Source organism: Eubalaena glacialis, chromosome 4 (genome assembly GCF_028564815.1).
Source record: "Eubalaena glacialis isolate mEubGla1 chromosome 4, mEubGla1.1.hap2.+ XY, whole genome shotgun sequence".
Taxonomy (NCBI): Eukaryota; Metazoa; Chordata; class Mammalia; order Artiodactyla; family Balaenidae; genus Eubalaena; species Eubalaena glacialis.
The window spans coordinates 173,440,276-173,458,912 of NC_083719.1; the positions used below are offsets into that span (position 1 = coordinate 173,440,276).

The window sequence follows — 18,637 nt, forward strand, 5'->3', positions numbered from 1 at the left end:
GCTGACCTTGGATGGGTCACTTAGCCTGAATCTCCCTTTTGCATTTTTGTGTAATTTCATTCATAATAGGACCCACTTTTTTATTGGGTTCTTGCAAGAAGTAAATGGGATTGTGGGAGTCCCTCCCCTGCAACAGGACCTGGCACAGAATAAGCTCTGTCAGTAGGTTATCCTCACTGGTTAGGGATTTCTCCACTCACTCGTTGAGACACCTCTCTCAGAGGGGAGGTTAGCTCTCACAGCCTCTTCGCCATGTCTGTGAAAATAGGAAAATAGAAATGGGAAAGATCACATCTTTCCTAACCACCATTTGCAAGGGTTATGCTCCTACTGCCCTATATTGTTGTGTTCAGTTATGTGTGTTGCTTCATGTAGTCCTTCAGCAACCCCAGAGGTAGGACTGCTTTTATAGAGCTTCTTTTAAGGGACTCTGGGAAAATGGGCTCAGAGATGCAAAATAAATTGTCCAAGATCAACATGCTTGTCTTAACTCCTTCTCAGCCAGTACACACCTGTGAGATTCATGAGGGCAGAGCTCCCCTTAAAATAATCCAGCCTCCCTCTGAAGTACCATGCCAGATTATGGATTACTGCCTCATTACTTTGAGGATTAGGTGAAACAGATCAGGCTCTGTGAGCATTAGTTGTCATTCTTAGTGTCTTTCGTTTCCCCCTTCTCACTACAGGTCAGAGAAACATGGCAGCAAGGAGAATTGCGCAGGAGACTTTTGATGCTGTATTGCAGGAAAAGGCTAACCGATATCATATGGACCCCAGTGGTGAGGCTGTAGGCGAAGCTCTTCAGTTTAAAGCTCAAGGTAAATTAAAGTGCCTGTTTTTTGGGGGGGGATGGAGCGTGTGTTTAGGGTTGGGACAAGACCCCGACCTGCAACTCCTCAGATCCTACCTTCTTATTTGTTAGGGGGAGAGAAAATTTTCTCTTGGTCCACCTGTCATGTCACATCATTATGTAGAAAGAGGTATTGTCATTATCTCGAGGTTCTTCTCCCTGGGCACCTTACCCCACCTAAAGAAGGGTTCTTAAATAAACCTCCTGGCTCCATCCCCACCATCGCTACCCAGGTTTGAGCTCTTATCAGTTCTTACCTGGATTATTGCAATAATCTCCTCCTGAAAGGTCTTTCAGCTTCTGGCTTCATTTCCTCAAATCTGCTTTCCCCACAGATCTCTTAATGCCAACCTTGCTGGGCCAAGGCCCTGCTTGGACTCTTGGGGCTCCCCATTTTGGGTTTACATCCTCAGACAAGTGCAGGAGCAGACAGGTAACTGGTATGTGCAAGACAGGAGGGCCTGGGGGTCCTGTGGAGCTGCTGAACGTAGGCCCTGCCTGAAAACATTCCTTTTGCAAAGTTTTGAAACATCATGCCAGCAGAATTAAAAATGGTGCCCACACAGATTTCAGCACAACTTGGAGGTCCTTCACAGCACACGAGGCTCCTAGCCCTCATCCCCTGCTTTGGGCCTGTTGTTTCAGTTATACTGTTTGCCTCTCTGTGTTTTGACTCCCTCATCCCAGCTCTGCATGGTTAATTCCCTCAGGCACTAAGACCCAGCTCACAGGTGCCTTCCCCCAGGAGGCTCTAGTAGGCCTGGAGATTGATTTTGCACTGTGTACTTGCTCCTCTGCCATGCGCTGGCCTCCTCATGGCCTCCTTTGGGCCTGTGCTGTTTGCTGCTGCACCAGCCCTTGAGCCAGCTGAGGTGTAGAGGAGGCTTCCTCAGTGTTGGCTGGATGAGCCTAAGTGCTTGGGGTAGGGATAACTGTTATTATGTGCTTTGGACCTGGAGAAACTGAGGCTTAGAGGCTGTCTCCAGATTCTGAGTTTTCAAAAATGAGTAGCAGACAAAACCATTCCTGTTACAAAAGATTGGAAGAATTAAGTAGTTAAGAATAGGATGTAAAAAGCCTCTTTGCTGTTTCCTTACCCCTCAGAAGTAACCATATCTGTGGTGTTTTGTGCATCCTTTAATTCTTTTAGCCATATGTGGATCCTGAATACTTAATGTGTTTTTATGTATATATACATATATGTGTGTATATGTACGTGCATATACATGTGTATATACATAAACGTGTGTGTATATATATGGGTATTTGAATCTTGGTTTATCTTTATCTAGAGACTCAAACACTATTACATATCTTAAGTTCCCTCAGGAAAGGTTGGGGGCAGGGGAGACTGTGAACCCAGTAGGGTGCTAGATGGTTCTGGAACCATCTCTTTGTCACAGAGCTGCATGGTCCATCGGTCAACCTTTCTCTGTGCATGTGCTCTACTCTGCACTTTTCCAATGCCTTGTAAACCAAGTCATTGGAAGATCCTGTTGTGTAGAATCCAGCCACTGCTCTACCTCTAGTGCTACCACCCTCACCAGGCCATCAGTAACCATCACTGTCTGGATTCTCTTGGTGGACTCCTTGCTGGAACATCCACATCTACTCTTGTCCCTTGTGGTCTCTTCCCCACACAGCAGCCAGTGAGGTCGTCCCTCTGCTCCAACCCTCCCTCACCCTCCACCCCCATGGCTTTCTGTCTCATTCATAGTAAACCCCAGAGTCCCGTCAAGGGCCTGGCTTGATCTGGTACCCACCCCATTCTGTTTGCATCTCCTGTCATAATAGTTCCCTAATTTTGCTGCACATTAGAATCATTTGGGGGCTTTTTAAAAACCCTAATGCCCAGGTCACGCCTCATTCTAGTTAATTAAGTCAGGATGCCCCAGGGACTTCAGTGTGCAGCAGAGTTTAGGTTCTGCCTTCTTACCACTTTGCCCCTCCTTCCCTCTGTTCCATTCTGGCCACATTTGTCCCCTCCTCGTCTTACCTCAGGGCTTTGTCCTCACACTCCCTCTGCCTGGTAGGCTTTCCCCATAACTGCCAGTTCTGACCCCCACAGCAGGTCTCTGCTACTCAGACACATTGTTTCAGAGCTGCCCACCTCCACCAGCCTGTCTGAAAATGTCCTTCCCTCCTCACCTTCCTGCCTGTTTATTTCTTATCGGCACTTCCTTACACCTCAAGGACTTTTTATGTTTGGCTCCCTCAACTGACAGGTCCAGGAAAGTGGGGTCTTTGCTATCTCCTTTCCCTGTTGTAACTTCAGGGCCTATAACAGTGCCAACATGCAGTAGGTGCTTAGAAAGTACTGGTTGGACAAATAAACTTGGATTTATACAAAGCCCTGGCTTCCTGTGGCCTCTTGGCCCATCACTACTTCCTGGCGTCTCTCTCTCCCTTTTCTTACATTTGACTTTTTGACTAGGTAATAGATTCTGATTCAAAAGCTAGAAAGAAAGAAAGGCACTCTGTGCAGTCTCCCTGAGGCCCACTGTTCCCATATGCCCATAGTTCACTTCTGTTGCTGGCTTCTTACAGTTTCGTCTTCTTTTTCTTTTTTTGGCCGCGCCACACTTCTTATGGGATATTAGTTCCCCACCAGGGTTTAAACCCAGGTCCTCAGCAGTGAAAGCGTGGAGTCCTAACCACTACACCGCCAGGAAATTTCCCTTACAGTTTCTTTATGCACAAATGAGCAAATGCAAACATAGTTTCCTATTTTTCTCATTTCTCCACAGAGGAGGACAAAAGTACACAGTGTTTAGTTTCCATTGTGGCCTCTGTTGTTGTGGCTTGTTTAGCTTCTGCCTTCCCTCCTATCTGCTTCAGTCTCTGTTTTTTTCAGGTATTGGTTGGCCTAATGGACCTTTCTGAGGGAGCCTATCAGCCAACTTTGGGTGAGATGCTCAGCCAAGGCCCAGCCAGCTGTGGTGGGTGCAGTGTCAGATATGGCTCCTGCCTCAGTGGCACTGTGGGCCAAGAGTTCCTCATAGGAAGCAGGGGAAGCAGGCATCCTCTAGAAAACCCATCTGCTGTGTGATAGAAGTAGAAATACACAGGTGTTCTGGTCGCAGTAAAGAAGCCCAGGTTATTTGGGGACCAAATACCCTTCCCTGAGTCTAAAAGAGGGCTTGTAAAACAGAGCCAGGGCAGGAGATCTGAATGAGTGAGAGGCACTGCTGCCCAGCCTCGATGGACTGTCGTCAGGGCAAATGCAGGCCCAGTACTTGGAGGTCTTCTGTTGTTATAAGTAGTAAATCTATTTTTAAGTGAAACCACACACGTTTTAAATGTTGGCAACAAATATGAGCTTCTAAAATGCACTCTGACTGATAAAGCACCCCTGCTGGCTGGTGGTCTGTGGATCATCCGTTTGCAACCTGTGGTCTAAAGTACCTTTGTGTTTCTTTTTGGATTGTTTATTTCAGATCTTCTAAGGACAGTCCCAAGAGCCAGAGCAGATATGTATGATGACATTCATAGCAACAGCAGATACACTCTGGGCGGATCTGTAGCTCATCCTCGAGACACTGGGAGAGAAGGCCTGAGAGGTGATATATTTCCAGGACCTTCCTTCAGATCAAGCAACCCTTCTGTAAGTGACGACAGCTACTTTCGCAAAGAATGTGGTCGGGACCTGGAATTTTCCCACCCTGACTCCCGAGACCAGGTCTTCGGCCACCGGAAATTGGGACATTTCCGTTCTCAGGACTGGAAATTTGCACTCCGTGGCTCTTGGGAGCAAGACTTTGGCCATTCAGTTTCTCAAGAATCCTCCTGGTCACAGGAGTATAGCTTTGGTCCTTCTGCATTACTGGGGGACTTTGGCTCCTCCAGGCTGATTGAGAAAGAGTGTTTGGAGAAAGAGAGTCGGGATTACGACGTGGACCGTCCAGGAGAGGCAGACACTGTGCTCCGGGGCAGCAGCCAAGTCCAGGGCAGAGGCCGAGGTCTAAACATCGTTGACCAGGAGGGTGCCCTCCTAGGAAAGGGGGAGACTCAAGGCCTGCTCACGCCTAAAGGGGGGGTCGGGAAACTTGTCATGCTGAGAAATGTGAGCACAAAAAAGGTACCCACTATAAGTTGTATCACTCCCAAAACTCAGGGCACTAACCAAATTCAGAAAACCACCCCAAGTCCTGATCTGACCCTGGGGACAAACCCAGGGACCGAAGATGTCCAATTCCCCACTCAGAAAATCCCTTTGGGGCTTAATCTGAAGGATATTCGGCTCCCCAGAAGAAAGATGAGCTTCGACTTGATAGATAAGTCTGATGTTTTTTCGAGGTTTGGGATAGAAATAATCAAATGGGCAGGATTCCATACCATAAAAGATGATGTTAAATTTTCTCAGCTTTTCCAGACTCTCTTTGAACTTGAAACCGAAACCTGTGCTAAAATGCTCGCCTCATTCAAATGCTCCTTAAAACCAGAGCACAGAGATTTTTGCTTTTTTACTATCAAATTTTTAAAGCACTCTGCTTTGAAAACACCCAGAGTTGATAACGAGTTTTTAAACATGCTTTTAGACAAAGGTGCTGTGAAGACCAAAAATTGCTTTTTTGAAATCATAAAGCCCTTTGATAAATACATAATGAGGCTACAAGACCGGCTGCTGAAGAGTGTCACACCCCTGCTCATGGCCTGCAATGCCTACGAGCTGAGTGTCAAGATGAAGACCCTCAGTAACCCCCTGGACTTGGCTATTGCCCTGGAGACCACCAATTCTCTCTGCCGGAAGTCTCTAGCTCTTTTGGGACAGACGTTCTCCTTGGCCTCTTCTTTCCGGCAAGAGAAAATCTTAGAAGCCGTCGGCCTCCAAGATATAGCTCCCTCTCCTGCTGCATTTCCAAACTTCGAGGACTCTACTCTGTTTGGGAGAGAGTACATCGATCACCTGAAGGCCTGGCTGGTCAGCAGTGGGTGTCCACTCCAGGTCAAGAAAGCCGAACCCGAGCCAACCCGAGATCAGGAGAAAACGGTTCCTCCTACCAAACCTGAAATTCAGGCTAAGGCTCTGAGTGGTCTGAGTGATGGTAAGGAAAGCAGCAAAAGTTTCTATTTGTTGCGATTTGCTTGCTTTTCATGTTTTCTTGTAATGTCTCTCATTCTCTTTGATATTTGTACATAAAACTCCTTTAGCCAGTTGGAAACAAATCAGAATTTTAGTAGTAAACTCACAATGACCAGTATACATGCCTGCCATTCATTCTGTAAGCATGCGTTAGGAATCTTCTGTCTGTTACAGAAGTCCTTAGACTTTCTGGGTCACGGACTCCTTTGGGAATCTGATGAAAAGCTGTGGTCCTTGCCAGGGAAAATGCATATATGTTTGTACACAATGTTGCACTTTCTGGGGTGTTTGTGTCATCTTGCAGCCAAGTTTTAAGAAGCCTTGTTCCAATAGCACCCCTTCTCTACCCCAGCCCCCACCGCGTTATTACTAGAAGGGAGAGTAAATGCTGGGCACAGTCTCTTAAGAATTCCCCAGGCTTCTAAGGGAAAGAAATCACAAAACCCAGCCCCTCCTTTGCTGGGATTAAGGGGGCTATAGGAGAGGCCCCAGCTCAGCTCAGCCTGGGGAGTCGGGAAGGCCATGTTTGAGCTGTTTTGAGGGATGCGTGGTGGAGGCACCTTTTCACCTGCTCGCTTTTCTAGACTGGCTAAAGCTTGAGAGATCACTTAGGTATACCTGGTAACCTGCAGTTAACGAGTTGGCTTACTGGGGAGGGGAAAGACCTAGAAGAAGGTAATAGAAATAGAAATGACTGGCTGTTTGGTGTCCCTTGTCCCTCCACCTTTGCTCTCAGGATGGACGTTCTCACAACCCAGACATCCCAGAGGTCATGAGCACACATAGTGGCCATGTGGCTATTTAGGAAGTCCGCTTTCCCTCTGATACAGTTTTCAGCTTCCATTGCCCCAGCCAAGTTGGGAAGTCTCATTTGTCCCTGAGTCTCTTCAATCCTCTCCACCCTCGTGGAGCCCTGACTGCAACAGGCACTGGGTAGGTCGCTCCATGGATGGGCGGGCACACCTACTCAAAGAGAGAGAGCCTTCCAGTAGTGGGCTCAGGGCTGAAGCAGGACCTCTCCTCCCCACATCCCCCAAAGTAGTGGGGTGGAAAGTCAGTATAACAACAATAGTGAAGAACCGTAAGAAGGACAAAAAAGTCCCCCATAACCTAAAGTTGCCTGCCACCGTCCCCTGGTTGTGCTGCTATGCAGGCATGCCTGTAGCTGCAGTCTTGCTGTACTGAAAACACTACAATCTGCTCTTTCACAGGATTATCAAAGGCTCTTTTCTGTGTTTCTGCGGCATTTGCAGCATCATGACTAAATGTAAATTTACCTCACCTCTCCCTTGATGTTGGACTCATAGTGCCTTTTACTAGAGGCTTCTGAGGCTGAGCAGAGCTCGGTTCCCATGAGATTGGCATCTGCAAAGCATTGGCTCCTTTTCTGGTCAACAGGTAGACAGCACCAGCGCCCACGTCTTATGGGGCGCTGCCCTGCCATTACTTCAGTACTGTTAGAAATGCTGGGATGACATCTTTGGTTGCATTTATTATTGCTATTATTTTCATTAAAAATGTTTTTGAATCCTCCCTTAAAGGAGATATTCACAGAATGATTGCTGGGCCAAAAGTAGGACCCACTTTCTGGCCCTTACTATGGTCATCTTCTCTAGAGATGGTTGCAGTGATGCACAAATTTCATTGTCTTTGAAAGCTTCTGACTTTGAATCTCTTATTCTTTTGTAAAATCATATAAAACTAGCGGTTCTATAAAGTAAGAGCCAACAACAGAAAAAGGGAAAGTAATTTCAGAGGGGAAATGACATGACAATTGAAGGATTGACTCATCCTGTGTTAAGAACTCACATTGATGTTTAAAATACCATTCCACAGAACAAACTGGAAAACCTCTCCAGTTCAGGGGTGATTTTTATTGAATGAATGAACAAATAGACCATCTGTGCTATTAAAACTAGCAAATATCAGAAAACTAAACAATCTTAGTGTTTAAGGACATAATGCTCTTCTGTGTTGCTGGTGGCATTGTAAATTACAAGTCATTGGAGGAAATTCACACTTTAAGAAATGTTTTCATACATTCAGCAGATATTTTCTGTGAACACCTACCTTGGAACTACTGACGTTTTTAATTGGGAAATTTTTCTTTGTAAATTTATGTATATGTTTTATGATTACAAAACACATGTGTGTTTAACTTTTATAGATAAAGCAAACACAAAAAGTGAAATCCCTGATAAATCTACCACCCATAGATAACCTCTGTTAACTTTCTGGTATATTTCCTTCTAATTTTTTTCTCTGTGTCTGTATTTATGTATCTCTTTTCCTTTTTTTCGTATTGCAACTCACAGTTTAGATATACTTTTTACATATTTTATACCTAGATACATTTTATGTCTTTTGTTCTCCCCTTAATATTGTGAACATTCAAGTTAAGATGTATGCAAAAAGTGGTATGGAGTTGCTACACACCATTTTCTCCTATAGAATATGTATATATATTGCTCTGTACAGTCATCGTAAGTTTGTGACTATTTCTCTCCTAGCGATTATGCTGTTAAAGCTTTTGAGAGGATATTTTGCATATTGGTTTCGAGAATAACAGGCCCCTTTCCTCTTTTCAATGCTGGTCTGTCGTGAACGAGGATTTCAGTTCCAGGTGCCTGCTTAGGCTCCATCCTAAGTCTTCAATTCTGTCCTGGTCTTCCCAGGCCCCATGTGGTCCAGTGTGTTTCTCAGAAAAGCCCTTCTGTGTGTTCCAGAGGTCCCCCAGCGAGCAGACCACAAGGTGGTGGACACCATTGACCAGCTGGTCACACGTGTTGTTGGAGGCAGCCTGTCTCCCAAAGAAAGAGCTCTTCTCAAGGAGGACCCTGCTTACTGGTAGGTCTTTAAATGTTGCTCTTCAGAATTCCTCCCGTAAAGTACATGGCAATGTTTTTGTTGCTCTGATGATGTCCAGAGAAGAGGGTGAGATGCTTAATTTGCGCTGTGGTGTAGTCAGTGGGAAGAGCATGAGGGTGGGTCAGGTTCATGTGGGTTCAAGCTCCAGCCTGCTACTTACCTGCCATGTGGCCTTCTCTCATCTGGACATGGAGCACTTTGTCCCTGCTGTGCTGGTTTGAGGATGAGGTGAGAGGTGTATGCAAAGAGTGAGTGTAAGATAAGGAATATATCACAGCAGTTGTTTGTGATTTATTGCTACTGTTTGTTAAACTGTCTTTTCCTTTTGCCTTATTGCCTCTTCACTTGAATAGAACTTTTTAAAATTAAGGTTTTCACCATAAATACAGTATTTGCTTATTAGAGAAGGTAAAGAAGACAGAAAATTGGGCAAAGCCACCTGTGTGCTTACTGGCATTTACTGGCATTTTTGGGTATTTGCTTCCAGTCTTTCTGCTCATTGCGAGCTGTTTGGTTTTTAACACAGTTGTGACTATGCTGTGATATACCCTACTCCTTTTAGATAACACAGGAAAATGCTTGTATTCCCTACTTTTTGTAAACATTTCAGATGGCTGTGTTTACCGGTCCGCAGAGTAGGTGATCAGTTTATCTAGCCATTCCTCTCTTGTTGGATTTTTAGAATGTTTTTGATTGTACACTATTTTTAATTTTTTCTGTGAATAGCTTAATGCGTCACATTTTTGTGTGTGTTTAGGATTATCTCTAGATTAGATTGCTGGAAGTGGAAAGGTTTTATACTTCGTTTATACTTTTTAAAAAATGATCAAAGTGGCATATGCCCTTTGTAAAAATAGAGAAAAGTAAAAAGGCAAAGATGGTGTTACTCAGAGCTCTCCCACTTTTCCCCCACAGTGTGTGCTCTGTAGTTGTGTCCTGTGTTTTAAACTTAACATAATTGTCCTTATTATCAATGAACGCATACTATTCCTTCGTACACAGTATACTACACTCAACCATTGCCCATTGGTGGATTCTTAGATTCTAATAACGTTATGATGAATGTTGTTTTGCTTTTATTTATGTCTACATTTCTGGCAGTTTATTACGGTAATATCTGGGAGTGAAATTGCTAGTTTAAAAGGAAAGCTCATTTTAGAGGCTTTTGATCTGTGTCAGTGTTTCTCAACTGCAGCATTATTGATGTTTGAGGCTGGATAATTCTCTGCGGGGGGACTGTCCTGGGCATCCTTGGCCTCCACTCACTAGATGCCAGTAGAAGCCTCCATCCCAGCCAAAAATACCTTCAGACATTGCTCAGTGTCCCCTGGGGGACAGAGTTGTCCCTGGTGGAAACCACTGATCTTTATCATCAGGTTATTTTCCGTGATTGACACCCTCACTGCCACTCCGTACATGTGCCATGCCCTCACATGAGTGTTTTGACTTAAGATAATTTCATAGTGTGATGTTTTACCTTATATTCCTTTGGTAATTAAAGAGATAATGTGTTTACTCATAGGACTTCTAGTTGTAGTTCCTCTTTTTTGAGTGGTCTGTTTAGGTCTGGTATAGTCAATGTTGTATTCATACCAAACTCTCTATTCTTGCTATTGTAATTGCCAGAGATGCTTGAAAGGTGTAGATTTCTGTGTAATGGCACCAGGGCTTTAGTCCTAACCAGCATGATTTTTCAGAAGAGTTAGAACTTGTTATGGTTTTATTTTTACAGAATTCATTTTTTTTTTTTTTTGGCTGCACTGGGTCTGTGTTGCTGCACTCGGTCTTTCTCTAGTTGTGGCGAGCGGGGCTACTCTTTGTTGTGGTGTGCGGTCTTCTCATTGCGGTGGCTTCTCTTGTTGCAGAGCACGGGCTCTAGGTGCGTGGGCTTCAGTAGTTGCAGCATGCAGGCCCCAAAGCTCGCAGGCTTCAGTAGTTGCAGCGCTTGGGCTCAGTAGTTGGGGCTCCTGGGCTCTAGCGTGCATGCTCAGTAGTTGTGGCGCACGGGCTTAGATGCTCCGCGGCATGTGGGATCTTCCCGGACCAGGGCTGGAACCCGTGTTCCCTGCATTGGCAGGCGGATTCTTAACCACTGAGCCACCAGGGAAATCCTTTACAGAATTCTTGAATTCATCTAGATTATGTTCATGTGTTGAATAAGATAGGGATGTAACTTAAAAGGTAAAAAAAAAAAAAAAGAAACCCAGTAACCTAATTGCCCCAGTATCATTTATTGAATACTTTTTATTTAGCAAATACTTTTGCTTTCTGTGCACTTGGTACCGTTCTAAGCACTTTACTGCTTTAAGCATTAGCTGGCCGAACCCTCATAAACAACCTTTTGAGGTAGATATGTTGTCATCCTGATTTTACAGACAGAAAACTTGAGGCTCAAAAGAGACCTCTTGCCTCAAGGAGGCACAGCTAGTAAAAGACAGAGCTGAAATTCACATTCTGGCTCTGTGGTCTCAACCAGTGCTCATACTGAAGGAAGGAGGCTAGATAGCCTCAGATTGACAGATGAAAGCAGAGACCAAATCCTCTGGGCAAGATGTCATCTAGACTTGGAAGACCCAGGGGCAATTTCCAGGTGATTGCCGAGGTGATTGGGCTGGAGGGAAGGGGGACCCTGAGAGGACTAGGAGCATGCCTCTCTGCCGCATGACCACTGCGCACTACCCAGCAGGTTCATGATCACTGACAGCCAGGGGTGGCGGACGGAAGCATAGCCAGAGCTGGGTGTATGTGTGGTGGTGGGAGGGGGTTGCAAATCAGAAATGAGCATTGAGCTCTAAACCAAGTATTTGAGGGAAACTGGCAGCATGAAAGAGGGCCACCCAACTCAGCAGATCTGGCACCTAAGAATACAGTTACTATAAGAAAAAGAGGATTGTCTACAAGTACATATGTGTAATTAATAGTCTTGGGTGAATAATAGCATATTGTATCCATGAAATAGGAACTGCTTGTTATGGAAAAGAACCAATTAAGGATCTTGGAATTGACAAATGTGATTGTTGAAATGATCTCAGTGGTCGGCTGATAGAATTGACCTGGATGAAGAACAGATTAGGGAGCTGGACTCAGAGACTTGATCACCTGTGACCTCCTTCAGAAAGAATTACCCAGAGACTGTAAGAAGAAAGAGTATGCAAAAAACAGTGTTAAAGAACTAGTAAACTTAGGTTTTTGGTGTGTATATTTGAATTCTTAAAGTAGTAGTTGTATGTGATTTACCAAAAAAATGAATTGAAGTAAACACAAAAGGCAAAATGTTTCTGCCATGATATCCATGGCAGAAACCATGGCTGTGTCCATGCAGCATGCAGGATCTTAGTTCCCTGACCAGGGATTGAACCCGTGCCCCCTACAGTGGAAGTGCAGAGTCTTAACCACTGGACGGCCAGGGAAGTCCCCAGTTCCACTCCTTGGAGACAGTCGCTTTTAGTTCATTAAACTACTTTTAACAGTTACTTCTGTATCTCTAGAGATGATAAGCCTATGTTGCTCTTTTTTATTTTATTTTATTTTTTATGACCACACTGCAGGTCTCGTGGGATCTTAGTTCCCCAACCAGGGATCGAACCTGGGCCCCAAAAGTGAAAGCACCGAGTCCTAACCACTGGACCACCAGGGAATTCCCCAAAGCATTTTCCTTATAATGAAAAGTGTATAATTCAAGCCTCACAGCAACATGATGAAGTAGCTTATTATTATCATCCGTCTCATCTTACAGATGGAGAAACTGAGGCACAGAAAGATTCAGTAAATCTCACGGCTAATAAGTGGCTACACTGGGATTTGAACCTGGCAGGCTAGCTTAGGAGTATTCTATGCTCTTGATGTTATGCTCCACTAGAACTAGGGGAGATGGGTTTGTGACTTATGTCCTCACACTGCACTTGGCATTAGAACCGACCAGGGGAAAGGGACTTACATCGTGGGGATCCAGGTCACCTGGGCACTGACTCCACTTTCTGCCCTGGATGAGGGGCTGCGTTTGACTTGAGAACTGGAGCTTCCGTGTTGGTCAACCTTCCCTTATGTGGGAACCCTTGCTTGTTAGGGTGCAGTCTTGCAGGATGCTACTGTTGGCCCAGCAGAGTGTCCAGGGCAGCAGAGGAGCCAGCACACAGGCTGTTTCCTCAGATCCAGCCAGACCTTGACTGTGCAGTGAGCATCAACAGGAGCTTCATATGGAGCTGCCCACCAGGGACATGCCACATCACATGGTGCTGCCAGCGTCCTGCTGTGCACTGCCACCTCACAGCCAATCAGTTTCTGTTATTGGTAATTGGGAACCTCATCTAATATATGATCTCAACGTCAAGCAGTCCAAAAGCCACATGAAATATTGCCATACTCACCAAACAGTACTCGTTCTTTAACACAAACTGAGATTGAACATTCACAAAAACCTTGTTATGAATGAGGTCGTGGAGAAAATTACAGAATATCCCAGGAAAGGAAAATCACGTGGGCCACATTGTGCAACGCATAGAAGTTGAAACCAGCAACAGCCAAAATAAAACAGGCTTCTAAATAACTTTTGTATGAAAGAGAATTAGAATTGGAATTAGAAACTCTTCAGAAGGAAGTAGCAGGGAGAGCATTGCATATAGAATGCAGCCATAACAGTGGTTGAGGGAAAGGTGTGACCTTGCGTGTGTATCAGAAATAAAGAGTGAAGGTAAGCATTCAACTCATGAAGCAAGAAAGAAATGGTGCAAAAAGCCCAGAGACTACAAGGAAAGGGTTAATAGAGATGAAAGAAAGTGCTAATGAAATGGTCAACAAAGTAAATAATGTGACCTTCCCCTTTCTAACCCATTCCTTGAGCAAATCCTTAAGTTTGCTTTATATTCTTTCAACCTATGTGAAAAAAACAAATATACGTGGATGTTATGTACACAAAGCAGTTTCATATGGTACGTATCAATGTTGGTCTTCTTCTTTAGCTTGCTCTCCATGGGCTATATTACGGATCTCTTTCTATGTCAGTACATGTAATTCAAACTCCTCTTTTCTGTATTGTTCTCATTATGACTCTGGCACGTGATTTCACAGCAGTGGCACACTGGCCTTAATGATGTAGTTAAAAGGTCGCTGAGTGTCCACCATTTGAAGGGCGTCATCTCCTGAAAGTGATGTCCAGGAGCAACACCTGCCTCTCCCTGACAGCAGAGCGCTTCCATGGTTTCAGGGTAACTGGTTTGTATTGCGAGGCCACCAGGAGCTGGGAGCTCCTTCATGGCTGCTGATGACGGAAATTGAGGAGGAATCGACCAGTGTTCGGTCAAAGCTCCTGGTCACCCTGTGGTCACTCTGAGCAGGACAGATGGCCAGGGCCCAGCTCTGGGTCCTTGGTGGAGCCGGGCAGAGCCTCTCCAACATCAGGGAGGCCACCAAGTAGAAAGGGTTTGCAGAAGTGTATTTACAGCGACAATTTGGTCATGCTGGTGTATTCACAAATGTCCTGCTATTCCTGTTTTGTTATATAGGTTTTTATCTGATGACAGTAGTCTGGAGTATAAATATTATAAGCTGAAGCTGGCAGAAATGCAGCGAATGAGCCAGACCTTGCCAGGAGCAGATCAGAAGCCGATGGCGGCAGAATGTGCAGTCCGGGCCATGCTATATGCCCGGGCGGTCCGGAGCCTCAAGAAGAGGCTCCTACCAGGGCGGCGGCGGGGGCTGCTTCGAGCTCAAGGACTCCGGGGCTGGAAAGTGAGGAGAGCGACCACCGGGACCCAGACCCTCCTCTCCTCAGGCACCAGGCTGAAACACCATGGCCGGCAGGCTCCAGGCTCCTTGCAGGGAAAGCCACCCCAACCAGACGGAAATGATGCTGCCAAGGACTGCCCGCCAGACCCAGCCGGACCCTCTCCTCGGGACCCCAGCCCAGAAGCCTCAGGCCCATCCCCCAAGCCAGCAGGAGTGGATGTCTCCGAAGCCCCTCAGACCTCTTCTCCCTGCCTGTCTACTGATGGTGAGTGCTCACTCCTGTCCCCCTCCTCTGGGCCCCAGCCCCAGTGCTCATCTATCCCCAGGGGTCTCTGCAGAGACAGGTGGCTTCAGTGGGCTGGGCTGGGCAGCAGGCAGCAGCGAAAGGGACCTGGCCAGGATGGCACACACAGGGGCACTCTCTCTCCTCTTGCTTCCTCAAGGGGCTGGCCCTAGACTCCTGCTGCCCCCTTCCTCTTATCCTGAGTGTGGAGCTGACACGAGGTGCTGCCTGGTGACTCTGTGCTTCCCTGCAAGGTCCTCCTGCTGGCCAGCAGGGTGTGCCATGTGCCCGTGCTTAGGGCTTTGAGCTCCTTGATCCACTTCTCTCTATTCTTGCCCGTTATATGTTCCATAAGGCTGCCCGTGTTCTCGTTCTGCTTCCTCTTTCCCGCTAAGGTCTCTGTGTTTCCTTCCTTAGAGTTAGTTGACCTGCAGTTTCTTTTGTTTCTCCCAGCCATTACCTTCTTCTACTGCAACAGGCCTGCCCTCTGGCCAGTGCTTCCCACTCAGCACTAGGTGGGAATGGAGAGGGAAAAAATTTACACAACTGCTACATTTCTCTAGCTATTGCTACGTAACAAGCCAATCCAAACTGTGGCTTCAAACAGGAGGCATCCAGTGTTGCTTCGAGTCAGCTGAGCTGGGCCTGCAAACTGTTTGCAGGCAGCGGCCAGTTGTCTGGAACTGTCAGCTGAGGTGATAGGGATAGTGGGCTACATGCCTGTCACCCACCAGCAGTTCACCTGACAGTCGGGTTTGGGCATCCAGGAGAGGCAGAGGAGGTGCTTGAGCCCTCTCAGGCCTGGACTCCACATTTCTGTCACATTCTTAGCCAGCAAGAGTTCCAGGGCCAGCCCCAATTCAAGGGGAGAAAAGAGAGTCCACCTCTGCTGGACAGAGCTGCAGAGTCACATGGCAAAGGGCAAGGGTACAGTGAGGGGCTGTCTTTGTAATCAGCCTCCACAACCCCACGATGTTCACATGGGAATTGGAAGCTCAGAACCAATACATGACAGTTGCTTTATTTTGTAGTTGATACGAAGACAATGGAGACTGCAGAGAAACTGGCCAAATTTGTTGCTCAGGTGGGACCAGAGATTGAACAATTCAGCATAGAAAACAGCATTGACAACCCCGACCTTTGGTATGTACCCATCACACCCCTTTAATTTGAGCCCATGAGTGTCCTGAGAGCCCACAGGAGTTCACCCCATGAGTGTCCTGAGAGCCCACAGCGGGTCGCCCCGGGATAAATCACAACTTCACTTCTGCTGAGCTCAGGGCTGTTAGGGAGCATCTGTTTTAGGTTGTTGGGAGACCTGCCCTCATCTGGGGCATCAGGAAAAGCCTCTCTCAGAGGGAAGTTTAAGCTGGATCTTAAGGTTCAGTGGGCGTTGGCCGGGGGAAGGGGGAGAGAATGCCCTGGCCGAGGGACTTATAGTTTCCCCAGGACCTTTGCAGAGGCAAAGAGGAGAGTGTGGTCTCGCCCATGAGTCTGAGGAGGAGGAGGGCACTGTCCCTGGTCATGCTGGCTACTCTGGGCAGGACGAGAATGTGCAGCTCATGTAGCATGTTGGTGGGTTTTGGTCCAGGTGTGAGCAACAAGCACTTCCACGCAGTGATGGCTTGTCACCCTTGTGCCAGGAGGGGGCACCATTATCCTCTCCATTCTTCAGATGGCGAATCATTCAACACTACACAGCCCAGAGGCCACAGAACCAGAGCCCCACTCTGCCTGCGGGGTGCGGGTTCTCCTTCAGGGAGAGGCTGCCTGAGGGCCATGTGTTCCCAGTACTGAGCCGTAACCCGGCTGGGCTCCCCTTGGAGTGGGTGGGGTTCCCATGCTGGGTGGATTATGTCCTATTGCCAGCTAGGGGTTCCGGGCCATCACCCTGCTCCCAACATGCTAGAGAGTTGTGCCTCAGCTTAGTTAAGAATACAGTTAAAAACTTTACATTTCCTGGAGCATTTCTGGGAACCAGTAGTGGCTAAGCGCACACTTCTAGTTTGGCCTTACACGCAATCTCTGTGTTTGTGGTGAGAATTTTTGGGTATCTTCCAGAAGGGGATTGTTGAATCATAGTTCAATACAAACTAAGTTTTGTTAGTGCAAATTCCCCTCCCTGAGGGCCACTCTCCTAGGAGTGTCATGAGTGCCTGTCCCCACCCCCCACCTTTTGGCATGCCTTTGAGCCAGTGGGATTGGTGAGGAATTTCTAATTTTCTCAGTGAAGTTTTTCTTATGAGTGAAATTGAACCTCTTTTCATAAACTTGTGTCCTTTGAATATCTTTCTGTAAACTGTTCATATCATTTGCCCTTTTTTAAAAAAAAGTTTTGTTGAGGTATAATTGACATGCCATAAACTGCACATATTTGTCTAATAAGTTTTTTTTATTAATTAATTTATTTTTGGCTGCATTGGGTCTTTGTTGCTGCGCGCGGGCTTTCTCTAGTTGCAGTGAGCGGGGGCTACTCTTCCTTGCGGAGCACGGGCTTCTCATTGTGGTGGCTTCTCTTGTTGCAGAGCACGGGCTCTAGGCGCGCGGGCTTCAGTAGTTGTGGCACATGGGCTCAGTAGTTGTGGCACACGGGCTTGGTTGCTTCACAGCATGTGGGATCTTCCCGGACCAGGGCTCGAACCCTGCATTGGCAGGCGGATTCTTAACCACTGCGCCACCAGGGAAGTCCCTGTCTAATAAGTTTTAATGCGTGTTTACACTCATGCAGCCATCACCACCATCAAGATGATGAACACATCCATGACTCAAAAGTTTCCGTGTCATCCCTTCCTGCAGGCAGCTGCTGATCAGGGCTCTCTCACTGTAAATAGTTTGTATTTTCTATAATTTTGTATAAATGCAGTTCTCTCCTTTTGTCTGGCTTCTTACTCCACATAATTATTCGGGTTCATCCATGTTGTGTGTATCCATAGTTCATTCCTGTTTATTGCTGAGTGTATCACATTGTATGGCTGGACCACAGTTATTTACCCATTCAGCTGTTGATGGCATTGAGATGTTTCCAGTCTGGGACGATTTCAGATAAACCTTCTGTGAGCAGTCATGTACAAGGTCTGCTTTTATTTCTCTCCAGTAAAATACTGAGGCAGAGAAAGGCTGGCTCACATGGTGGGTCTGTGTTTAACTTTTGAAGAAACTTCCAGACTGTCTTTCTAAGTGGTGGCACAGTTTTGCATTTCCAGCACCTTGGGTGAGAGTTCTGTTTCCTCCCCATCCTCACCAGCACTTGATAGTGTCAGTCTTCATGTTAGCCCTCCTGGTGTGGGGGAGGGGTGTCCTACTGTGGTTCTCATTTGTGTTTCTCTGAGGACTAACAGTGCTGAGCATCTTTGCATGTGCTTATGTATTTCTTTAGTGAAGTGCTCGGATCTTTGGCCCATTGTTTTATTGGGTCGTTTATTTACTTATTAATGAATTTGGAGAGTTTGTTATGTATTCTTGATACAAGTTATTTGTCAAGTGTGTGGTTTGCAGATAATTTCTCCCAGTCTGTGATTTGTTTTCTCATTCTAGCAGTGTCTTTTGGAGGGCAGAAGTTCTTAATCTTTGCCCTTTTCTTGATTGGGCTTTTTGGATTTATTCTTTCTAGTTTCTCTGACCTTTTACCTGTAATATAATTGTATCTATTTCCTTCATAGTTGGATATTTATCTTTCACATTACTTATGGTATGTTTTGCAGCGCAGAAACGTTTGATGTAGTCATATTTCTCAGTTTTATCTCGTTGCACCTGGATACAGAGCTACAGTTAGAAAGAATCTCCCTACACTCAGATTATAAAGACATTTATGTATTTTCTTCTACAACTT

The 18,637-nt window shown here is 46.1% G+C and overlaps 1 protein-coding gene across 8 annotated transcripts in view; it reads left to right on the forward strand.

Moving 5' to 3' along the window:
* Positions 1–18,637, forward strand: part of SUGP2 (SURP and G-patch domain containing 2) — a 30,407-nt gene that overhangs the window by 1,268 nt on the left and 10,502 nt on the right. For all 8 annotated transcript variants that reach the window (XR_009700866.1, XR_009700867.1, XM_061190197.1 and 5 more), the window contains exons 2-6: positions 687–818; positions 4,288–5,895; positions 8,660–8,780; positions 14,303–14,790; positions 15,840–15,951. Coding sequence is in view for 6 of the 8 variants with exons in the window: in XM_061190194.1 (XP_061046177.1) it covers positions 687–818; positions 4,288–5,895; positions 8,660–8,780; positions 14,303–14,790; positions 15,840–15,951 (2,461 nt within the window). In the remaining 2 variants the exon portion in view is untranslated. The remainder of the gene's footprint in view (positions 1–686; positions 819–4,287; positions 5,896–8,659; positions 8,781–14,302; positions 14,791–15,839; positions 15,952–18,637) is intronic.